This window comes from Lagenorhynchus albirostris, chromosome 12 (assembly GCF_949774975.1).
Source record: "Lagenorhynchus albirostris chromosome 12, mLagAlb1.1, whole genome shotgun sequence".
Lineage (NCBI taxonomy): Eukaryota > Metazoa > Chordata > Mammalia > Artiodactyla > Delphinidae > Lagenorhynchus > Lagenorhynchus albirostris.
The window spans coordinates 43,554,324-43,579,876 of NC_083106.1; the positions used below are offsets into that span (position 1 = coordinate 43,554,324).

The window sequence follows — 25,553 nt, forward strand, 5'->3', positions numbered from 1 at the left end:
TAGCAAAATATTACCAGAGTCCAAATAGTGATGATGCATTGGACAAAGTTTGTGGTGGGGAAAATGGAAAGGAAGGAAAGAATAAGAAAATACACGGAGCAGTATTATTATTATTATTTTGTCCTTATCATGGTAGGGGAGTGGGGAAAAGTGACAGGGTTCATTTACTGCAAGCCAAGGGGGATGCTGAGCCTAAGGAGATTTTTATAGAGGGGAAGGGACATGATTGCCTGGACCATAAGGAACTCGATATTGGCTTTCCTGGCATTGTTGCTGGAACACAGATCAATGCAGGCGAGCCATATAGAACTTCCATAGCTCGAGGGGTCATGATTCCAAGCCTTACATTTAGGTACCGTAAATGGCTAAATGTGATTATGAGCGTACCCTGCAAACTGTAGTTATTTTGCAAAAATATTAGTGTCACTGATCCTCCCAAACCACACTGGTGAGGACAATAGGTGGGTTTATCCCTGATAACGTGTGTAACTGTGATGACAACAATAAAAATACCCCTAGCCTGCATTCCACCAGGGGAGGCGCCCAGGGCACTTTCTCCATGGTGGCTATGGGTCAAATTGATCTACCCACTTTCCCACATGGAAGATCCATGTGTTTTTCTGGGACTGGTTTTAGGAGTTTATATTTTTAGGGTCTGTCTACTGTGGTTTAAGGCCAGCTGTCCTGGATTTTAGGGAGACATTGGGGAAAGACATTGTTTGTTAAATTTTGTAAACCTTAGCCAGCAGTTACTAAGGATGGGTTTTCCCTTTTAAAAAACGTAGGAGGAAATCACCTCCATCTGATTGGAATTATGAGTGTCCTACTGCATGCCAGTCAGTGAGGCAGCAGAGTGGACAGAATAAGACTCCAGTAAATGAAATGAGGAAACATTCGTGGAGATACCACATCTATTAACAGGTTGATTTCCCTCAATTTTGATTGATATCTATATTATTTAAATGTTTTTTTCTTTAGGAAAAATGTAATACATACACACAATCAAAAAATAAACTGTACAAAACAGTGTTGGGTAACCTTCCACAAATGTTTTATAAATATTCAAGAGTGTGTATAAACACATCCTGCTTTTCTTTTCTTTACTTAATTTATTTATTGTTTTATACAGCAGGTTCTTATTAGTCATCCATTTTATACATGTCAGTGTATACATGTCAATCCCAATCTCCCAATTCATCGCACCACCACTCCCCCCCGGCTGCTTTCCCTGCTTGGTGTCCATACGTCTGTTCTCTACATCTGTGTCTCAATTTCTGCCCTGCAAACCGGTTCATCTGTACCATTTTTCTAGGTTCCACATATATGTGTTAATATGCGATATTTGTTTTTCTCTTTCTGACTTACTTCACTCTGTATGACACTCTCTAGATCCATCCACGTCTCTACAAATGACCCAATTTCGTTCCTTTTTATGGCTGAGTAAAACTCCATTGTATATATGTACGACATCTTCTTTATCCATTCGTCTGTCGATGGGCATTTAGGTTGTTTCCATGACCTGGCTATTGTAAATAGTGCTGCAATGAACGTTGGGGTGCATGTGTCTTTTTGAATTATGGTGTTCTCTGAGTATATGCCCAGTAGTGGGATTGATGGGTTACAGGGTAATTCTATTTTTAGTTTTTTAAGGAACCTCCATAATGTTCTCCATAGTGGCTGTATCAATTTACATTCCCACCAACAGTGCAAGAGGGTGCCCTTTTCTCCACACCCTCTCCAGCATTTGTTGTTTGTAGATTTTCTGATGATGCCCATTCTAACTGGTGTGAGGTGATACCTCATTGTAATTTTGATTTGCATTTCTCTAATAATTAGTGATGTTGAGCAGCTTTTCATGTACTTCTTGGCCATCTGTATGTCTTCTTTGGAGAAATGTCTATTTAGGTCTTCTGCCCATTTTTGGATTGGGTTGTTTGTTTCTTTAATATTGAGCTGCATGAGCTGTTTATATATTTTGGAGATTAATCCATTGTCCGTTGATTCGTTTGCAAATATTTTGTCCCATTCTGAGGGTTATCTTTTTGTCTTGCTTATGGTTTCCTTTGCTGTGCAAAAGCTTTTAAGTTTCATTAGGTCCCATTTGTTTATTTTTGGTTTTATTTCCATTACTCTAGGAGGTGGATCAAAAAAGATCTTGCTGTGATTTATGTCAAAGAGTGTTCTTCCTAGGTTTTCCTCTAAGAGTTTTATAGTGTCCGGTCTTACATTTAGGTCTCTAATCCATTTTGAGTTTATTTTTGTGTATGGTGTTAGGGAGTGTTCTAATTTTATTCTTTTACATGTAGCTGTCCAGTTTTCCCAGCACCACTTATTGAAGAGACTGTCTTTTCTTCATTGTATATCCTTGCCTCCTTTGTCATAGATTTGTTGACCATAGATGCGTGGGTTTATCTCTGGGCTTTCTATCTTGTTCCATTGATCTGTATTTCTGCTTTTGTGCCAGTACCATATTGTCTTGATTATTATAGCTTTGTAGTATAGTCTGAAGTCAGGGAGTCTGATTCTTCCAGCTCCTTTTTTTTCCCTCAAGACTGCTTTGGCTATTCGGGGTCTTTTGTGTCCCCATACAAATTTTAAGATTTTTTGTTCTATTTCTGTAAAAACTGCCATTGGTAATTTGATAGGGATTGCATTGAATCTGTAGATTGCTTTGCATAGTATAGTCATTTTCACAATATTGATTCTTCCAATCCAAGAACATGGTATATCTCTCCATCTGTTGGTATCATCTTTAATTTTTTTATCAGTATCTTATAGTTTTCTGCATACAGGTCTTTTGTCTCCCTAGGTAGGTTTATTCCTAGGTATTTTATTCTTTTTGTTGCAATGGTAAATGGGAGTGCTTCCTTAATTTCTCTTTCAGATTTTTCATTGTTAATGTATAGGAATGGAAGAGATTTCTGAGCATTAATTTTGTATCCTGCAGCATTACCAAATTCATTGATTAGCTCTAGTAGTTTTCTGGTGGCATCTTTAGGATTCTCTATGTATAGTATTATGTCATCTGCAAACAGTGACAGTTTTACTTCTTCTTCTCCAATTTGTATTCCTTTTATTTCTTTTTCTTCTCTGATTGCCATGGCTAGGACTTCCAAATCTATGTTGAATAATAGTGGTGAGGGTGGATATCCTTGTCTTTTTCCTGATCTTAGCGGAAATGCTTTCAGTTTTTTACCATTGAGAATGATGTTTGCTGTGGGTTTGTCATATATGGCCTTTATTATGTTGAGGTAGGTTCCCTCTATGCCCACTTTCTGGAGAATTTTTATCATAAATGGGTGTTGAATTTTGTCAGAAGCTTTTTTTTGCATCTATTGAGATGATCATATGGTTTTGATTCTTCAATTTGTTAATATGGTGTATCACATTGATTGATTTGCATATATTGAAGAATCCTTGCATCCCTGGGATAAATCCCACTTGATCATGGTGTATGATCCTTTTAATGTGTTGTTGGATTCTGCTTGCTAGTACTCTTTTTTTTGTATTTTGGCTGCCTTGGGTCTTCGTTGCTGCGCGTGGGCTTCTCTCTAGTTGCGGCGAGCGGGGGCTACTCTTCGTTGCGGTGCACGGGCTTCTCATTGCGGTGGCTTCTCTTGTTGAGGAGCACAGGCTCTAGGCACGCGGGCTTCAGTAGTTGTGGCCCATGGGCTTAGTTGCTCCGCGGCATGTGGGATCCTCCCGGACCAGGGCTCGAACCCGTTTCCCCTGCACTGGCAGGCGGATTCTTAACCACTGCGCCACCAGGGAAGCCCTGTTTGCTAGTATTTTGTTAAGGATTTTTGCATCTATATTCATTAGTGATATTGGTCTATAATTTTCTTTTTTAGTAGTACCTTTTCTGGTTTTGGTATCAGGGTGATGGTGGCATCATAGAATGAATTTGGGAGTGTTCCCTCCTCTGCATATTTTTGGAAGAGTTTGAGAAGGATGGGTGTTAGCTCTTCTCTAAATGTTTGATAGAATACACCTGTGAAGCCATCTGGTCCTGGACTTTTGTTTGTTGGAAGATTTTTAATCACAGTTTCAATTTCATTACTTGTGATTGGTCTGTTCATATTTTCTATTTCTTCCTGGTTCAGCCTTGGAAGGTTATACCTCTCTAAGAATTTGTCCATTTCTTCCAGGTTGTCCATTTTATTGGCATAGAGTGCTTAGGATGTTTTGTATTTCTGCAGTGTCTGTTGTAACTTCTCCTTTTTCATTTCTAATTTTATTGATTTGAGTCCTCTCCCTCTTTTTCTTGATGAGTCTGGCTAATGGTTTGGCAATTTTGTTTATCTTCTCAAAGAACCAGTATTTAGTTTTATTGATCTTTGCTATTGTTTTCTTTGTTTCAATTTCATTTGTTTCTGCTCTGATCTTTATGATTTCTTTCCTTCTGCTAACTTTGGGTTTTGTTTGTTCTTCTTTTTCTAGTTCCTTTAGGTGTAAGGTTAGATTGTTTATTTCACATTTTTCTTGTTTCTTGAGATAGGCTTGTATAGCTATAAACTTCCTCCTTAGAACTGCTTTTGCTGCATCCCATAGGTTTTGGATCGTTGTGTTTTCATTGTCATTTGTCTCTAGATATTTCTTGATTTCCTCTCTGGTTTCTTCAGTGATCTCTTGGTTATTTAGTAACGTATTGTTTGGGCTCCATGTGTTTGTGTTTTTTACATTTTTTTCCCCGTAGTTCATTTCTAATCTCATAGCGTTGTGGTCAGAAAAGATGCTTGGTAAGATTTCAGTTTTCTTAAACTTACTGAGGCTTGATTTGTGACCCAAGATGTGATCTATCCTGGAGAGTGTTCTGTGCACACTTGAGAAGAAAGTGTAATCTGCTCTTTTTGGATGGAATGTCGTATAAATATCAACTAAATCTACCTGGTCTATTGTGTCATTGAAGCTTGTGTTTCCTTATTAATTTTCTGTTTGGATGATCTGTCCATTGGTGTAAGTGAGGGGTTAAAGTCCCCCACTATTATTGTGTTACTGTCCATTTCCTCTTCTTTTTTTTTTTGCGGTACGTGGGCCTCTCACTGCTGTGGCCTCTCCCGTTGCGGAGCACAGGCTCCGGACGTGCAGGCTCAGCGGCCATGGCTCACGGGCCCAGCCACTCCGTGGCATGTGGGATCTTCCCAGACCAGGGCACGAACCCGTGTCCCCTGCATCGGCAGGCGGACTCTCAACCACTGTGCCACCAGGGAAGCCCCATTTCCTCTCTTATAGCTGTTAGCAGTTGCCTTATGTATTGAGGTGCTCCTATGTTGGGTGCATATATATATATAATTGTTATGTCTTCTTCTTGGATTGATCCCTTGATCATTATGTAGTGTCCTTCCTTGTCTCTTGTAACATTCTTTATTTTAAAGTCTATTTTATCTGATATGAGTATTGCTACTGCAGCTTTCTTTTGATTTCCATTTGCATGGAATATCTTTTTCAGTCCCCTTGCTTTCAGTCTGTGTGTGTCCCTAGGTCTGAAGTGGGTCTCTTGTAGACAGCATATATATGAGTCTTGTTTTTGTATCCATTCAGCAAGCCTGTGTCTTTTGGTTGGAGCATTTAATCCATTCACGTTTAAGGTAATTATCGATATGTATGTTCCTATGACCATTTTCTTAATTGTTTTGGGTTTGTTTTTTTAGGTCCTCTCTTCTCTTGTGTTTCTCATTTAGAGAAGTTTTTTAGCATTTGTTGTAGAGCTGGTTTGCTGGTGCTCAATTCTCTTAGCTTTTGCTTTTCTATAAAGCTTTTGATTTCTCCTTCGAATCTGAATGAGATCCTTGCCAGGTAGAGTAATCTTTGTTGTAGGTTCTTCCCTTTCATCACTTTAAGTATCATGCCGCTCCCTTCTGGCTTGTAGACTTTCTGCTGAGAAATCAGCTGTTAACCTTATGGGAGTTCCCTTGTATGTGATTTATCGTTTTTCCCTTGCTGCTTTCAATAATTTTTCTTTGTCTTTAACTTTTACCAATTTGATTACTATGTGTCTCGGCATGTTTCTCCTTGGGTTTATCCTCTATGGGACTCTCTGTGCTTCCTGGACTTGGGTGGCTATTTCCTTTCCCGTGTTAGGGAAGTTTTTGACTATAATCTCTTCAAATATTTTATCGGGTCCTTTCTCTCTCTCTTCTCCTTCTGGAACCCCTATAATGCGAATGTTATTGTGTTTAATGTTGTCCCAGAGGTCTCTTAGGCTGTCTTTATTTCTTTGCATACTTTTTTCTTTATTCTGTTCTGCAGCAGTGAATTCCACCATTCTGTCTTCCAGGTCACTTATCCATTCTTTTGCCTCAGTTATTCTGCTATTGATTCCTTCTAGTGTATTTTTCATTTCAGTTATTATATTGTTCATCTCTGTTTGTTCTTTAATTCTTCTAGATCTTTGTTAAACATTTCTTGCATCTTCTCGATCTTTGCCTCCTTTCTTTTCCTGAGGTCCTGGATCATCTTCACTATCATTATTCTGAATTATTTTTCTGGAAGTTTGCCTATGTCTACCGCATTTACTTGTTTTGGGGGGTTTTATCTTGTTCCTTCATCTGGTACATAGCCCTCTGCCTTTTCATCTTGTCTGTCTTTCTGTGAATGTGGTTTTTGTTCCACAGGCTGCAGGATTGCAGTTCTTCTTGCTTCTGCTGTTTGCCCTCTGGTGGATCTATATTATTTAAATGTTGATATTCAGTAACACTGCATAAATTCTCATTTTTGTTTTTAAAAGACACATTGTGACTTTTTTTGTAAAATAACGTCCAGTTAATCGCCTTATAGCTTTCGTTAACCTTTTTGCTTTAGTAAAATGGTCTACTGCCACCTGGTGGCAGCATGACCTAGTGAAGACTGGGCAGGCAGAACAGCAAAGTTAGTACAAATACAGTTAGAGAAGTGAGATCATGTTCACATATTCACTCATGTTCTGTCTTTACCTCAAATCCATCGTGTCTAAAACCAAATATATAATTTCTCCCTTAAATCAGTTCTCTTAAAATAGGTGCTATTTATTAAGCGTGAATGTGGCCAGGCATCAAGCACTTTACACACATTATTTTTCTTCATCTCAAAAGAAGCCTACAGGGTAATGATTATTACTCCACCTACAAATGAGGAAATCCAGGCATAACTTTCCCAGTGAGATGCTGTAGCTCTTACTTGTTGTTACACTCTGCCTTCTGATGTGCTGCTGAGTACATTGTCCTCCAGTCATGCAGATTTGAAACCCTGGTGTCATGTTTGATCTTCCATCTGTTTCACTGCTCATCTATAATCACCCATCCCATATTCCTTTGAGATTTTTCTTGTAACTATCAATTCTAACTGCCAAAATCTCTAGTCCAGATCTTTATGACATGTAGGCTTTTGTAGCATATACCTGGTTGACTTCTTTCATTTTTTTGTGTATAAATAAATTGTGAAGTGATATAACTACATCTTATCGTAAACATCCAATTATAGAGAAGAATGCAGAGTAAAAAGTGAAAGTCTTTTGTCATCTATTTTGTCATCTCTCCCTAATCTCTGGAGAAGTAAGCACATATAATTTTTGGTTTGTTGGTTTTTAAAATATAAATAAAACTATAATATTCTTAGTACTCTGCAATTTACCCTTTTTCATTCAGCAGTATGTCTTGCAGATCTTTCTGTGTCCATGCTACAGAATTTACACACAATAGACACTCAAATGTTTGCAGAATGAATCTTAGATTTCAATTACATACTCCTTTCATCTAAAACAGGCAGTGTACTTTTTGCTCCATTTTCACCTAACTGAAGCATTTTTCTCCAAGGTTATAGGTTATTATGGATCTCTTCTCCTTTTTGGTTATTCTTAATCAAGATCTCTTTCATGGCAGGTATGGCATAGTAATAAAGATTATTTTCATTAAATGTCAATAAAATGTGTATGTGAGTATGTGTAGTATCATTTTATTGGATAATTTTTACATGTAAGTGCCAAATCTAACTTATTTTCAGATGTCTTGTGTAAATTTCCTACTTCTTTACTATTTCTGTACCTCAGTAGTTCTCAATCTTTGGTGTGCATAAGATTTACTGGGGAACTAATTATTAAAACCCAGATTTCCGGGCCCCACCTTCAGAGTTTCTGATTCACTTGGTATGACGTGAAGCCTGCAAATTTCCAACAGGTTTCTGTGTGATGCTGTTGCTGATCCACTTTTCGAGGATCACGATCTATAAGACTCCCCCCTGATGCTTTCTGCCTCCTAGGATATCCTGATCTCTTCTCAGCACTCACTGTTTACTGCACAAAAGAACTACAGCTTAAAGAGAGCATTGAAAATGGCTGTGGCCTGTGGACAACGAGGCTTGGGGTGTACGTGCCCTTCCAGAGTGGGACCAGCAGGGGCTCTAAAGGCAGAACTGAGGAGAATGACAGTTCTGCCCATGGCTCAAACCACAAATTAAGGAACGGGTTTCACCTGTGCAGAGGGAGGACCGAACTATCGGTTGCCCACTAGTCTGTACAGCAGCACATGCTCTAGCGATCACAATCTATAGCAGACGCATCATCTTTGAGTATGAAAGATGGCATTATAATGCCACTACATCCAGAAAACAACGATTTATTTTCTTCACTTCTTGATGGCATCTCAGCCAAGTAAAATTCCAGGTATTAAGTGAGCTGATGCATCCATTCAAATAGTTACATGTATTTCATTCTTATTATCAATTCATTACTGGTGTGATTTGCCTTGTAAGGTGATTGTACAAGAATCCAGAATTCGGGTTGGTGGGGGTGGTGGTGTGATGCATTGGGCAATTAGGATTGACATGTATACACTGATGTGTATAAAATGGATGACTAATAAGAACCTGCTGTAAAAATAAATAAATAAAATTAAATTAAAAAAAAAGAATCCAGAATTGGTGAGACAGAAGAGAATTTAAGAAAAAAAATTCATCACACAGTTCCTCTCTACAAATGTAGTAAAATTATTATATCTTTAATCATTTGATTTACAAAACCTGCTTGCTTATACATATATTAGGCAGAGAAAAGACATCATTTTATAAACTAGATTATCCAAAATACAAATGTAATGTATCTATGTAAAGCTTATCTAATGGAGTATTTATTCTTTAGAATTATGAGATATATGAGATATAATTGTACTTCTAAGAATTTAATCTGTTAGATAAATTGTAATTCTTGTAAAGGTTTACATATTTATATTTGGACCAAACATTTTAATGATGCTGCATAATTAATGCACTAGAAATCAGGAAAATGCATGGGGTTGATAAGTATATTCGATCCATGTTGCTTCTTTGCTTGAAATATTTGTGTGAAGAAATTTTGCCATTGCTGGAAATGGAGTCTAAAAAAAAATTGCCTGAGTATTTTAACTATTAGCTTTCACTAAGCATGCTATCCATAAAAATATCTAATGTTTTTTATGTGTTTGTTTAAACTTTATATAAATAGTATTCTAAAGGTATGTATCATTCTTCAACTTCCTTTTGTCCCTCAACAATTTATTTGTTTTAACTGCCAGATAGTATTCCATTTTATATCCATAATGAAGTTTATTTATTCCCCTACAATGGGCCTTTAGGTTGTTTCCAACTTTCCATGCTAGAATTCTTCAGTGAATGTGCTTGTGGTATATTTCCTTGAGCACACAGACTATACAATCTAGAAGTGAAATTAAGTAGCATACAAATATTCAGCTTTACTAGATATTGCCAGATGTTCTCTGAATTAGTTGTATCAAATTGCATTGCCACTAGTATTATATAAAGGTTCTTGTTTCATGTTTTTTCCAGTGCCTGAATGTGAGTTTTAAATTTTGTCCAGCCTGAAAAGTGTGAAAGTGCATTTCATTTTTTTATATTTAATATTCTTAATATTCCTAATTACTGGCAATAGACAGAGGCTGTACTTCTTTCCTTATTTTTATTAGTTATTGGGTTTTTCTTTTCTGTGATCTATCCAGTTATATACTGTGTCAGTTTTTCTACTGTGTTGTCTTTTTTTTTAGTGATTATAGGTCTCTATATAACCTGAATACTAATCTTATCCTTGTTTATATGCTCTGCAAATACCTCCTCCAGGTCTGTGGCTTATAGTTTAATTTTATTTCATGGTAATCTTGGTGTTGCAAGTTTTTAATTATGGTGTAATAAATATTATTAATCTTTTCCCTTAAGGCTCGTATGTCTTCTTTTTCTTTTTGTCTTGTGGAAGAAAACTTCCTTAGTCTAATAGTCTCAGAAAGTTTTAGAATGTGCCTGTTACATTAGTTTTTTTTTTTTTTTTTCCGGTACGCGGGCCTCTCACTGTTGTGGCCTCTCCCGTTGCGGAGCACAGGCTCCAGACGCGCAGGCTCAGTGGCCATGGCTCACGGGCCAGCCGCTCCACGGCATGTGGGATCCTCCCAGACCAGGGCACGAACCCGTGTCGCCTGCATCGGCAGGCGGACTCTCAACCACTGCGCCACCAGGGAAGCCCTTACATTAGGTTTTTAATCTATATAAAATTGTTGTGTATGCTATAGGTAGCAGCAATTAATTTTTTTATATGGATTATGATTGGTACCAGCATCATTTATTGACTAATCCATCCTTTCATCACTAATTTGTATGTTTGGGTCTGTTTTTTATTATGTTCCATTATTCTATTGATATTTACTTATTTCTGCAATAGTGGAAAACATACGTTTCTATTTTTCTGTGAATTCATTCCATGGCCACCTTGGAATGTTTCCAAGCCTTTTAAAATTTCATTTGGACAAACAATAGCCTGTGGACATTAATTTGGTTCCTGATGTTGAATCAATATGGTAGTCATTAGTGTAGTCTACCAAACCTTTCCAGTTTTCTGCCTTCAGGGAAATAGTAGGATTGCATTTTCTACTCTCTTTGGATTTAGTTTGAACATACAACTTATTTCTCAGTGGGCTCATTCTTGAGCAGAAGGTTTAAATAGAAACTCCAGGAACCAGCCTGTGATTTGCCACATTTTCCAATCCAGCCTGCCTAGTCAATCGTGGAAGCATGGAGATGGAAATTCTTTGGTGGACATAGAGATGGACATGGCATAGATGACCTTCAGTGGACGTGCAGTTGAGTGAAAAACAAATCTTTGTTGTCTTAAACCACTGAGATTTTTGGAGTTGTTCATTGTTCCAACATAATCTGGCATTTCCTGGCTAATATAGTTAATATTGTGTAATTTGCAATTTGATGATTGGGAAAATGGTAAACAAACATCTTACTTTTGTTAGAAGGTAATTATATTTTAATGTCTCTTTTTTTTCAATTTCTTCCCCTCTTCCTTCCAATTGTGTCACCCTTAGTGCACTCATATTCCCCAATACCCATGACCTGTCAAACCAACTGGAACCAATTTTTTTTTTTTTTTTTTTTGCAGTACGCGGGCCTCCCACTGTTGTGGCCTCTCCCGTTGCGGAGCACAGGCTCCGGACGCGCAGGCTCAGCGGCCATGGCTCACGGGCCCAGCCGCTCGGCGGCATGTGGGATCTTCCCGGACCGGGGCACGAACCCGTATCCCCTGCATCGGCAGGCGGACTCTCAACCACTGCGCCACCAGGGAAGCCCTGGAACCAATTTTTGAGGGCCTCTCCCAGCCTTCAATTTCTCACGTGGCCTGTATTTCTTCCCTCAAGCCTACATTTCTTCTCTTTGAGTGTTTACATTTTTAAAAATGATGCCTAGAAAGATAAATGTTTTACCTGAAGTCTTTAATGATAAAGATCGACATTATGACCCTACAGTGAAAGGTCATTAACGCAAAGCTGGCTGTCTCAGCTTCCTCTTATCACTTTAGTGTCTGCTGACTTGATATATGTTTTAAACTGGTTCTGATATTAAAATCCATAATTCTTTGTTGGGGTTGATCACATTCACATTTACTGACTCTTGTAGTTCTGGAATGTTAAGGATAAGAGTGTAAAGATGAGAAGTGGAGGGGACACTAAGAAGATACTTCCCAGGCAGAAGTATCTTTTTCACGTAATCTCTCCACCGATGAACATTTCCTTTTAAACATGCAAAACCATCTTATATTATGGGGGTCGGGGGGGGTTGGGCAGTGATGGAGGGGAGAAACATGGGAATTAAAACCCAGAGAACTACATTTTTACTGTTCACACTTTGATGTGAAATATATGAATCCCTGGATTGGAATGTTTGCCTCCTAACACCTAGAAGGTGTTAGGAGCGGCAGCGGACAGTCTGATGGTGATGTGAATAGTTTTAGAGCGTGGAACATGGCAAACTTACCGTGTGGTGGGCCCACCCTAGAAGCTTTGGATTTGACAGGAGAACACAGGGTTTCTCAGACAGAATGCAGGTGTGAGAAGACATGTGGTAGCAGAGGCATCAGCTAAATTTCTATTTTATAATATATTGAAGACTCCTGGTGAGTGTTGCAGACATCCAGAAAAATCATGTCAAGTATCAAAAACTACCGTTTATACCTGTTATAGTTTCACTAAAGAGTATAAGCCCTTCTGATATTGGAACTTTCTTGCCAAACTTCTTGCTCCTTAAAAAAAATGAATGTTGACCGGTTAATTAAAGTTTATATCTCTCTCTTTTTAGGTGGTTCTTTGGAGCAATCAAGAGGGCAGATGCTGAAAAACAACTGTTATATTCAGAAAATCAGACAGGTGCTTTTCTAATCAGAGAAAGTGAAAGTCAGAAAGGCAACTTCTCCCTTTCAGGTATGGGCATTGTTCTGTGTGATTTAAATGTGGATTTGAGAGTCTGTAGTCATGAACCTTCTGTGTGAACATGGACATGTTCATTTTAAATTTGCCTTATCTGTTATCTTCACAATAGTACCAAAATTAAATCTATTGACCTACTCAAGAGTAATGCAAAAATTAGCAAAACAATTTCTGTCTGTGGCTAGATGTGACTATAAATGTTTCAAATACACACACTCTAGGTATGAGATGAAAAATATATGGATCTGCCTGTGTTTTCTCACTTTTGCATTATCTAGGAGCCTATCCATTTAGGGAAATGATAAGCAAGAAGTAAAGTCTAAACTGTTGTCAAAATTGTTCTTGCCATAATACCCATTTTTTTTTCTTTTTGCATTTCATTTGTCTTTGCCTGGTAAATAGAAAATGAATTGAAATGCTGAATGCAAATGTGCTTAATTAACCAATGACATGTAACATTTGGTCAAATGTAGTTTTCCAGCTGAGAGTCAAGTGCATGTTTACAATACCCTAGGAAAGAAAAAGCACAGGAGACCTGAGAATTATCTTTAAGTGTTACAGGTGCTTATATATTAGGTAGTCATTAGTTAGCCAAAAGCTAGATTAAATGTTTTAGATTCTAGCATTAAAAATATAGAAGTAGAATATTTCCATGAGGAAAACAAAGAAAAAGTAGAATTAACTGAGTCATATCTTTGAATAATTCCCAGGCTACAGTGACTATGCTGAACACTTTCTTAGTAGAATATTATGGAGCAAAACAGCTTTACAGGCTTAGAACAAAATTACAAGGATATTGGCTATTATGTGCCGAGAATACTGTAATGCTTGCTTATGGGTTTAGCAAGCTTTGTAGGCCCTACTTGGAGACTAGCATAACATTATAGATTCCTTTTCAATGAAGTCAAACCATTTAGAGTCTTTCAAACAAATTATCTGATTGCTGTGTATTCACTAGGGGACAAAGTAAATGCAGACCATTATGTCCTACTGAAAGGATAATTTTCTTATTAGCCAGAAGGAGGACTATACAGGAGAAAAATGGAAAGAAAAGGGTCTTCGATATAATCTACATTAAAACGAACAAACAAGTGTACAACCCAGTTGCTGACTGTTGATTACCACTAAGGATCTTCAGGTATACCAGTCATGGATTTATTTCTCAGGGCAGTTGTCTCCTAATCAGTCCGAATTGATGGTCTTCAATTTTGCTGACAGTTATGCTGCTAAAGGAAGGCAAATAATATCCCTTTTCTATCTCTGTCTTTCCCACATGAGTTTTCCTTAGAAGTATTGTCTTTATTCCTCAGGCGACAGTGGCTCGCAGCTGTCAGAGAAGCGCTTCATGAGGGGGGCATGATTTATTGATGCTGCGGCAGGGCTGCCGAGACACAGCAGCCCAAGGTTGGGGTGGGTGCTAATTGGCTTGTTGTGATCCCTGCCTGGCTGTCAGCTCTTGTGAGGTCTGAGTAGAGAGTTGGGGAGAGAGTTAGGGCTATGACACCACTAATAACGGCAAGACACTAATTAGCTGTGAATTACAGCAGTTCTTTTGGATATCATGTATTATACGTGGTAGCTAGAGAATCCATCTTCATTAGATGCATGACAGGTAGTTTTAGGGGCTTTACTGTTATTTGTCATTGGTAGAGAATTGTTTTTCTGATGAAAAATATAAAATTCTGACTGCATGTCAACTAGTTTGGCTATTTCTTGACTTCAGTCAGTTACTTTAAAGGAAATTATTATTGTTATTGCCATTAATATAAATTTGATGTTTGGCATTCCATAAGCATTTATATTGTTGCTTAAAGTACACTTTCGGAAACATACACCTTGAGGGATAAAACTGAATTTCAGGCGAGTTTTTTCAGAAAGGATTTTGCATTGCACATTGTAATTTTACTTTAGGCAGCTCTGCATAGGAAAATCTCTAGAGTAGTAGAGGGAATTCCAGATTCATCCTCTGCGAAAGCTTTTTAAGAGCGAATGATAATAGATTGAAGATAGTTGAAAAATGACAGAGGACATGAGGCAAAAAAGTTCATCAGCAGTGTTCAGGGTGATGCATCTAGTAGCTGATATCATTTATTTATATACTGTCTATTTCTTGAACAAATATTTGAGTGCCTAGTCTGTGCCAGGCTTCTGCTGGGTCTAGGGCAGCAAGGAGAGTGAGGCACAGTCCCTGGCCCCAGTCTCCAGGAGGGTGATACCACAGCTGTCTGGTGAGACAAGAGGGGGCAGGGGCCAAGTCTCAGAGAGGAGTTAGGAAGGTTTCACAGAGGAGGCAGCACTTGTGTTCAGTGTGTGTCACAAGGTAGCTGTGTGGGAAGGATTATTCCCGGCAAGGCAAATGCACAGAGTGGAGGGTAGGGAGTGGGGAGGACAGTGCAGGTGTGTGTGTGTGTGCGCGTGTGTGTAGATGGGGAGCAGAGGTGGAGGAGAGGAGGAATGGCCAAAAATGAGCCTGGAAAGGAAAGCTGGAACTAGACTGTTCAGGGCCTTGAATACCATGTTGAGGAATTTGGAGCTTTTTCTACAGGTCCAAATATAGAGGGAAGTTTTAGGCAGAAAGTGACTCGGTCTGACCTTTGATGACAGAGTGGAGAACAGAACGGATGAAAGATTTATAGGTAATAGTCTGGGGAGAAGTGACGGGGCAAACACAGAGGCGTCACTTGCTGCTGTCTGAAATCACAGGTGTGAGACAGAAGTCAGTCAGCGTTCCGCGGAGTAGGGCCAGGGAACCTACACTCAGCCGGCTGCACTAATACTCCTCGGTCCCCAGAAGCCTCACGGCCCCTCTGTTGCTCTCCTTTTTTTATGGGGCAAGTGTGGGAATGGCCTTAGGACTCTCGATAGCAGTCTTTGCTTTGGTGCTAAGAAGTGAGTTTGGACATCAACTATTTGCAGGGTGGTTTGAAAAGCCCAGCACCTCTGGACTTTGGCACCATGCGAAATTGCAGCTTCTCTTTTGTAGAAAAGGAACCATAGGGCCTGTTGGAAGTTGAATTCAGCTGCAGTCCTTCTTGCTGGCCATAGGGGGCGATGGTGGGACAGGCCCAGTGGACCCATTACCATTCCATCTAGAAAGAGCTCCTGGGGCTCTTTGCTAGAGAGTCTTGTTTATCTCCACAGGTGATGGCTTGATCCAGGGCAGTTTTGGCAAATAGAGGGTAGGGCATGGAGGTGAGAAATATTTAGAAGATAGAGCCAACAGGAATTGGTAGTTGATCAGAAATGGGGTAAAATAAGGGAGAATGCAGAATCTAGGATGACTTGCAGATCTCTGACTTGAGTGATTGGGGGATAGTGGTCAATTGAGCCAAGATGAGGTCCATGGGAGGAGATACTTTCAGGAAGAGAGAAGAGGGGACCAAAGGAATTAAGTTCAGAGGTGTCTGAAGTAATTGCAGGAGGACATACAAGGGGCCATTATCTCTTTTTTGACTTGTGTCTGCTGATTTTGAGCTGAGAACTCACTGTGATACATCTCCATTACAGTGAACATGTAGGTCCCATGGAACGTGCAGGACTTTTATAATAGTACTTTGTGATTGCTATGAAGTCTGTTCTTGAGAATATAGGTAGGTCTCTGTAGCAACATAATTTAATTTTAAAATAAATATACTAGAAGTTTTAGAACGAAATAAATGTTTTATCCTTCAAAGGAATAGACTGCTGTTGTTCAAAGTATTGCAAAAATGGTAGAACTCCCTTTCCAGAAAGGATATCACTTTATGTTAAAGGCCTTAGCTGGGCAATTATATGTTCATTAAGTGCAGCTTTGATACGTGGAATTGACCAGAGTTATCTGAAGCCACTTTCTGAATAATCTGGATGATTAGCCTGAGCGAAACCATGGACTTGTAACTTTGTAAATATTTCTGCATGCCTTATCAGTTAGTTCTGAAGGCAATTCAAAAAGTGATGAGAATAACAGCAGCTTCATTAGGGAAGATGTGTATCTGTTCATGTTGACCTTGTGTGTATCCTTCATGTTGAACTTACATATTCAAAGAGTCTTTTATATTTATGAGTAACTCTTTCACTGTAGGTAAAAGTGTGCTTCTCAAACTAGGTTATACAGTCCTTGAGCCGAAGCAACATACTTTTATTGCTTCTGTTTCATGCTTCTTCTCTATCTCCATAGTTCCTAGTACAGTTTGTAAAGACAGTAGATGCTCAAACACTCACCTCTTTACACTGTCATCTAACAAGAGCAAAGATAAGCAAGGCCATTGTCATATTCTTAAACCTCTGAAGTCTGGACCATGTAAGATCACAAATAATCCTCTTCCTTGCTGTGTTTCAGACTTATTTTAGAAAGACAATTTCTCACCTTAACAGGTTAGTTGTTTCCAGGTAACAAGACTTTTGTAGAGGAGACAAAATTGGAAAAGGATGTCACTTGCATTGTGGCCCTGTCTCTCTCCGCCTGGCACAGGGTTCAGACCCAAACTCACTTTCCACCAGCCACTGAGATACCATTATTGCTCCCAAACTTTTTTAAGACCTGCTGATTCATTCTAATCTGATGCTGACCAATGGCAAAAGGCTGTGTGTTTCATTGTCAGTCCTCTGAGCCTCCATTTATTCTTCATTTAAAATGAATGTGGACATAGTGGCCATAAGAGTGTGTCAGGAATTCTATTACTATTAACCATGGATGTAAATACAATTGTATATCCCAAGGAGGGGCAAGTATTAAGTGATTGGAAAAAATTGCTCCTTGAATTTATTATGCAATGAAATGTCTGTGGATTCTGGGAGCATTTTGATATTGGTTAGAGATGATGTTTTGCTTTTTAAAAAATACACAAGCTGCAGAAAGAAATTTTTGTTAATAACTCCAGTACCTCATATAAAATGTATTGAATTTTAAACATGTCGGTGCCATCTTAGAAAATGCCTTTTAATTAAAGTCATAATTTAGTTGTGTTCAACTTAATTACAAATATCATTGCCTATAATAGCAAGTGGCTTTTTGGGTCAGTTATCGTATATTCTGCCTTTTCTTAATGTTACTACTGATAAATTATATTCAGATGTTTTAAATACTCTATAAATTTAAATTAACATTTTATTATGTAGTACATATATCTGTGTTTGTGTGTGTACACAAACATACACACACAGATGCACAGGCAAAGAACTTTTTTCTCTAGGGCACTGCTCATGGAGAAATATTCTGTTTTATTGAAAATCCATGGCTAGCATTTCTAGAAGTTGCAGTATTCTTTAGGGTGCTTGCATTGTTTTTTCTTTTGCTTCTCTGTGAACACCACATGTTGACTCATCTAAGTTTTCTCTTCTCTTCTGCTTACCTTATTTTGTTTATTAAAAATATCTTTTCTGTATGAGTAGTTTGAGCTATTTGGAGGCAAGCACAACAAAGAACTGATGCATATTATTGCCCTTTGAATGTAACTTTATAGTAATCAATTCCAGATATTAAATAAATGAGAAGTTGATAAGTCATGTGGAGGTTGGTGAAATTGCTACCTTTTCATACTTCATGACATATTCCATTCTCTTATTTTTTTTCATTTTATTGGCTGCCAAATTAAATTGATCCTTTATTTACATTTTGTCCAATGTTGTACTTCAAATGAAGATAGCAGCTAGCTAACAGTCATTTAAGTTAGCATCCCCTTGAATAGAAATTCAAGAATATACATAAGAGATACAGAATCAGAGTAGCCCTGTAAACTGAGTCTATCAATCAATGATTTGTTAGACTCTAGGTAAATATTCTCCCAACTTCAGTGTGAATACAGGTGAACTGACATATAGGAACAGACTTTGACTTTTGCATCGGTCAGGGCTAGTCATAAAGAAGGTGCGAGGATACTTTGACCCCTGCTCAGTGTGTGCCCCTATCTTAGGGAGGCAGGACATGCAGATACCAGGAAACCAGGCAACCACTGTTTTGGAACCGACTTAGTGATTTTGGTCTTCCCTGGGCATCTGTGCATAGCCTCCCCCCACCCTGCCTTTTCTACATCCAAGTGGAACAGAAGCTTCCAGCACAGTAAATGTTATAAGGGCAGAAGATCACAGATGATGACTGTGTGTTGCAAATTAGGTGACGTTAACCTTAAAGAAAGAAGGAAATAAGAACTCTGTTCTCCCGTGATTGTGTTTTTCATACATTCTTCTGGTTAAACAAACAACTCAGCATTGCTGCCTTAGTTTGGGCTGCTATAACAAAATACCACAGACTGGGTGGCTTAAACAACAAATATTTATTTCTCACAGTTCTGGAGTCTGCAAGTCCTAGATCAAGGTGCCAGCAGATTTGATATCGGTGAGGGCTCTCTTCCTGATCTGCCTTCTTGTTGTATCCTCACATGGCAGAGAGAGAGAGAGAAAGAGCGCTCTGGTCTCTTTCTCTTCTTATAAGGGCACTAATCCCATGATGAGGATTTCACCCCCATGACCTCATCTTAATTACCTCCCAAAGGCCCACCTCTTAATGCCATCACATGGGAGATTAGGGCTTCAACATATGAATTTGAAGGGAAAACATTCAGTCCATAGCAATTACAAAGGACTGGATTCTATTTCTTATGGCAGGCATGCCAAGTGAGTAGGAGAATATCCACCATTCCTCCAGCAAAGCCACAGGAGATGAACATTTGCTAGACATCGGAAGTATGGTTAGAGGCTTGGTGTGTTAGCAGCCCTGCTGTGCGTGTGCTAAGAGAAGGAAATGTACACTCATCTAAGTGGATGGAAAGGAGGACCAGTTGCATATGTTTTTCTCCTGAGCATCAAATTTCTTTGCATTCAAGGATGAGTATAATAAAACCAAAAGTCATGAGATTCTGGATGCTCAATAACAAAATTTTCCAACTTATGTTCTAGAACAGGAATTCTTTGGTAAGTCAAAAGCATTCCATAAGACAGAGGGTTTAGGAGTTAAAAACATTTGAAGAACACCTCATATTATATCTTCTCTGCCCTGACTCAACAAAAGCACATTAAAGTCTCAGAAGTCCTACAGCCAAGAAAGTTAGCTTTTCAACCCAGAGTTTTCCAAATTACTTGATCATAGAACCATTTCTTCTTCTCTCAAACATGATTTGGGAAAAAATAATTGTATAATAGATGATAAACAATAACCTGAAGATGTAGAGAAAACTCGTTTTTTGAGACATATTCACTAAAAGGAACAGAAGAAAAAAATTGAAAGCATTTGATTTGAAACTATAAAATACAAGAAAACACAAACTATGAAATTAGGCATCAAAAGGGGCATGAAAAGACAATAGATGGGAGATAGGAAGCAGAAAAATTGTCACTTTAGGGATGTAAAGAGCAGACTTGAGATGCTCTCTAGAGAGAGAAGAGAAATCAAGGAAAATATGTAAGGGTAGCTCATGCACAAACAGGAGACATTTCTTTGACATTTAGTAGAATAATTAAATGGAAGCAACAGCTAAATATGTAGTAGAAGAAAACTTTCCTGAGTTAAAAAAAAATCTGTGCTTGTAGATTAAAAGTACTCCTAGTTGTTCTAAGTAGCATAAATGAGAAGATACATACCTAGGGTATCTTTTCAAAATACTTTAATATCAGGCATAAAGGAAAAATTCTCTGAGCATCCAGGAAAAAAAAAATTACAAAACAATTCCACACCATTAAATACCAAAACTCAATATAAACATATAGAGTCTTTGTTTCTCCCTAACTTTATTGATAAAGTTGAAAAGATAACTATGTCCTTTCACCTAAATTCATCAGTTGTTAACACATGGTGACATTTACTTTCCATCGTTCACATATCTATATATGTCTCATATATGTAACATATATGTAAGTTGCAGGTATTATGTCACTTCACCTTTAAAAGCTTTAGTATTAGTATGTATGTCCCAGAAATAAGGACCCTCTCTTACATTATTACAACCCCATTATTAACCCCCCAAATTTTCACACTAATGCAATAATATTATCTACCATAGAGTACATACTCAAATGTCTCCAAATGTCCTTGCTAGCCCTTTGTTTATTTATTTGCTTTTTGATACAATAAAGGATTATGCATTGCATTTGGTTCTGTACATAAAAAGTCAATTTTCAAAAATATTGGCAAGGATATTTTGAATTATTTTTTAACCATTCATGTATTCATTGATTCATTCATTCACCCGTTCATCATAGAACTTTCATTTGTGTTTGCTATATGGCATAATTGTGTAAACAACTAAGCAGTTCACACTATAACGTGCACTTGATTATTATGCATATAAAGCACTAATATGCAAAGTGCTTTAAGAATCCAGAAAAGAGAACAGTTATTTTCTGAAAGGGATTAAAAAAGGAGGGCATTACAGGGAAATGAGACAACAGTCAACACTATACCAAATAGTGAGTAAGAGTAAGTAGAAAATAGCATGCATAAAACTTATTTTTCTCTTTAGATAATGTTCATTCGTAAGAATCTTTCTTCCTTTGAAAAATCAGGTGATGCTCCTTAGATTAAAAATAAATCATTTTCTGTGATGCACTTTTGAACCCTTTAAAAAATAAAATGGAGATCTGTAAATTGTTCATCCATTGCCACCAGTATGCTTTAATAACTAACAAGGTGCTAGATTGTATGTATTATAAATGCGATCATGATAAATTCAGTGTGGGTTATATTTTTGGGTAGCAAGACATTGCCAGACCTGAGGTACCCGACCAGTTCTCTCTGGGTCTTAGGCTTTGATAATATATAAATTTAATGATCTCAAACTGGGAAAAGGGGGAAGGATTAAAAGCAGAGTTGAGCAGTGGAATACAAAAGGAGGCACAGATAAGGAAGAACATTTGAGGCATGGTGCTGAATTTTGGGTTGAACAGAAAACTAAGACATCTCCGCTCTGGAAATGAAAGTCAGAGACCAGCAGGCCTTCCAATTCCTCCTCCTTACCACCAGGCTTGAGCAATTTAGTCCATTTTATACTTCAGGGAAATAATAACTAAATAAACGTTTATATTTCAAGGTTACCTGATTCTTAAAGTATCTAAGCAATTTCTTTTTGTTACTCTAAGTGGCAAATACGTGTTATTGAAAAAAAAATGTAAAATTAAGCTTAACCAGAATATTTCACATGGTGTTTATACAAACAGGACATTGTCTGCAATGCTGAATGCTATATGTGTACCTTTATTTTAAAACCAAAACACCATACTGGCTTCTGCTTTCTGCTCCCCACTCTACAACTGCAGCTACTGAGGGCTTTCAGTCAAACATGTGCCCCCTCTTGTGGCGTGTCAATAAATAGCATGCCATCATGGAAACAATACAGTAGTTTAGATTGTCTGTTTTCATGACCCATTAATTTATAGGAAGGGGAAGAATATCTGATTTTAGTTGAAAAGAAGTTTATAATTTTAAAATACCTCTAGCAACTTGTACTGTAAATATTAAAAACATCTGACTGGCAGTAATCTTACTTTATTAATGTCAAAAAATTGACCAGGGTTTACATTTTTCTTAATGATTCAGGTATCTAGTTTCTCTGTAGTGAAAGTTACATAAGATGTGTTCATAATGTAAAAAGTGAATGAAATAAATACAGTCCAATTTAATAAAAGAGTAGCTCTAATTTTAAGCTGTGTATTTAAAATGATATATGTATATTAGCTACTTTCTATTTGTCAGCATTGCATCTATCATGAAGTCATTTCTAATGCATTTGAGAAATGTGCTTTGCATTAAGCTATTAGGCGCTTTGGCACAGGGATTACAATTTAAGAAAGTATTCTGTTGTCTTAAAAGCCTATGCATGGCAGAGACTAAATTTATTTCCTTATTTGTTTCAGCAGGGCAGGGACTTTCCTTAAATCCTCTCTCATAGCTATCTCCCTTTCACCTGCAGATGCTTTAAAAATGGTTTTGCTAGAAATAAAATATGCAGGAAGCAAAAACATAAAAGAAAAGAAGCAAAAATTATTTTCCTATTTTCATATAATTTTAGTAAGCATCATTTTCTGTATATCTCTTATGTGTATAATCCTGAACAAAATGATGATCCAGGCCTTAAAGAACTTGGAATTCATTCATTCATTCATCAAATACTTATTTAATGCATACTGTGTGCAGTTGGTATTCAGAAGGCTGGGCTACAGTGGTAAACAAGACAGTCCCTGACCTCATGAAGTGTATATTCTAGTTGGCAGTGGAGGGGAGATGCCAACTAAATAGAAAAGACACACTCGTATAGGAAAGATATCTACTTATTTGTTGTGTTACTCTGGTTTTTACAAGACTAAGCAAATAGTGGAAATCAAGGAAAGCATTTTGATTTTCTTTCTTTTTTTAAAATTTTTATTTATTTTTTGGCTGCATTGGGTCTTCTTTGCTATGCACGGGCTTTCTCTACTTGCGACGAGTGGGGGCTACTCTTCGTTGAGGTGCGCAGCCTTCTTTCTCATTGTGGTGTCTTCTCTTGTTGCGGAGCACGGGGTCTAGGTGCACGGGCTTCAGTAGTTGTGGCGCTCGGGCTCAGTAGTTGTGGTTCATGGACTCTAGAGCGCAGGCTCAGTAGTTGTGGTGCACAGGCTTAGTTGCTCCGTGACATGTGGGATCTTCCTGGACCAGGGATCGAACCTGTGTCCCCTTCATTGGCAGGCAGATTCTTACCCAATGCGCCACCAGAGAAGTCCCACACTTTAATTTTCTATACAGACTAATGATAGGTTGGAGTAGAAATGAGGATTGCTTTCTTACATTGGAAATTTGAGAGAAATCTGGAAGCAGAATATTATGCTAAGATTATCTCGGTTGGGAAGATGAGGTCATCAGAGTGTCAGTTGGATTCTCCCATTAAACAGTAATAAACTCTGCAGCCTGGGTATGGCGCTCTCCTTGGAAGGGCGAGGGGGGAAGGGGAGGACGTACTGTTCAGACTCTTTAAAGCTTCTGCTAGGATGTGCCATATATTGTGTTTGCCCACACTCCAAAGCAAGTCACAAAGCTGCATCCTAAGTTCATGTGATGGGGAATGATGCTCCACCTACTGCAAGCCATTGCAAGGGCCAAGAGAGAATGATTCACTGACCTCATGTCTCATATAAGTAAATGCAATCAAAGGGCTCAAAATCCAGTAGGAGACGTACAGTATAAATTACAGGAGCAATACTGTGAATGAATTCAATAGCAGAAGTCGATGTGCAGTGGGATATGAAGGGCCAAGTGAGCTGCTCTGCTTGCTTGAGTCTAGGGGCTTAATGGAGGAGGAGACGCCTGAAATGGGCCTTGAAAAATGAACTTGTCTATAGCATGTAAATAGAGTGACATCGTAGTTGGAGTAAATAGTCTGTGCAAATGCACAGAAACAGAAAACACTGTGGTGCATTCAGGAAACTACAGATAAGTGTTTAAACGTTGAGGGTAGGGTGCAGGAGAGAATTCCGTTAAGGCGTGTGAACTTTAGGCGATGGGGTGCCCTTGAAGAGCTTTAGAAAGGAGAATAACAAATTCAGATTATGTTTTAGAAGATGACTCTGGTGACTGTGGAAGCTGGATAGTGATGCAGGACACAGGGAAAACAGTGAGCTTACTGCAGTGGTCCAGAAGAGGGACTTTAAGGGGCACGCCACAAGGTGATGGCAGTGGAGAGTAAGGGCTGACAGGACATAATGCTCGGTCAGAGATGAGAAGTCAGGGAGAGAGAGGAATTCGGCGTGACGCTCAAATCTCTAGCTTTACTGTCTGGGTTTCAGGGTGGCAGTGCCATTCACTGAGACAGAATATTCAAGCTGGGAAGGAAACTTGGGGAATAAGATAATGTGAATTAAAATTTTGACTTGGTACATTTGAGGTGCTGGCAGGGATGTTGAGTGAGCAGCTTAGCAGAGAGAGACTGGGGGGTCATTACTCATTCAGTACAGTCATCAGAATCCAAATGTCTGCAATATTACTAAGAATGGTTGTGAGAGCTGATATGCTGGCCCAGGTGAGAACCAATATAGAAGGAGAAGATGGAGGCAGAGAAGCCTGAGAACCAGTAAGAATAAGAAAAGTAGAATCACTGTGTTAGATGGAGGAATGTTCAACCTGTGTTTCCCTTTAAAGGTGTCAGTTGCAGAAATAGACCTTCTCTGCAGAATTATCCTCATCTCAAGATTAAATAGTACCAATAAGCCTCCTTGCTCCCGGAGCTGTGAGCAGTGTCTTGTGAGAGTTGCCTAAAAATACTTGCTGTTTGGCAATAGAAGGAGACAGTTGGTGGAGGGATTAAGAATGTGGTGTGGGATTCAGAGTCTTGTTCCCTGGTTTTGACTCACAGAATGAATATTTACCTGCTTTGTATCCAGGGGAAAAGTACTTAATCTCCCTCGACTTTAGTTTCTCCTCTGTAAAATGATGAAAATAATATCCATATCCCTTAGGGTTGGTATGAGAATGAAATAAAATACTTCACAAAAAAGCACTTAGCACAGTGCTTGCTTAAGGCAGGTGCTCAATAAAAATCCAGTTGCTTTTATGTTTATGCGTCAAGAATGCTACCTTTTTCACAGAAAGATGGAGGTGTTGGCCCACCTTGCATTGGAACGTGTACTTTGAACTGTTTTTCTGGGGGTAGTGGTGAATCATCCTGGGTACCCACGGTTGTTTACCTGGTTCACCCCTGAACTAGTGAGAGTCATTAGGAAGATGGCTGGCCAGCCTTCAAAGTGTAGCCTAGGAGATGGTTTGTCTTTATATGAAGTGTTACGTGAACATGACCTGAACTGTGTAGGCCGGAAGTTATGACAAATGAAACCAAATCTAAACAGACTTATGTAAACTTTGCCTAATACTTGTCCGAAATAAATAACAGGAATATATCT

General features: G+C 38.4%; 1 protein-coding gene across 1 annotated transcript in view; it reads left to right on the forward strand.

The window, feature by feature from the left end:
- Window positions 1-25,553, forward strand: part of FRK (fyn related Src family tyrosine kinase) — an 84,025-nt gene that overhangs the window by 34,996 nt on the left and 23,476 nt on the right. The window contains exon 2 of the mRNA XM_060167676.1: window positions 12,592-12,713. Coding sequence (XP_060023659.1) covers window positions 12,592-12,713 — 122 coding nt within the window. The remainder of the gene's footprint in view (window positions 1-12,591; window positions 12,714-25,553) is intronic.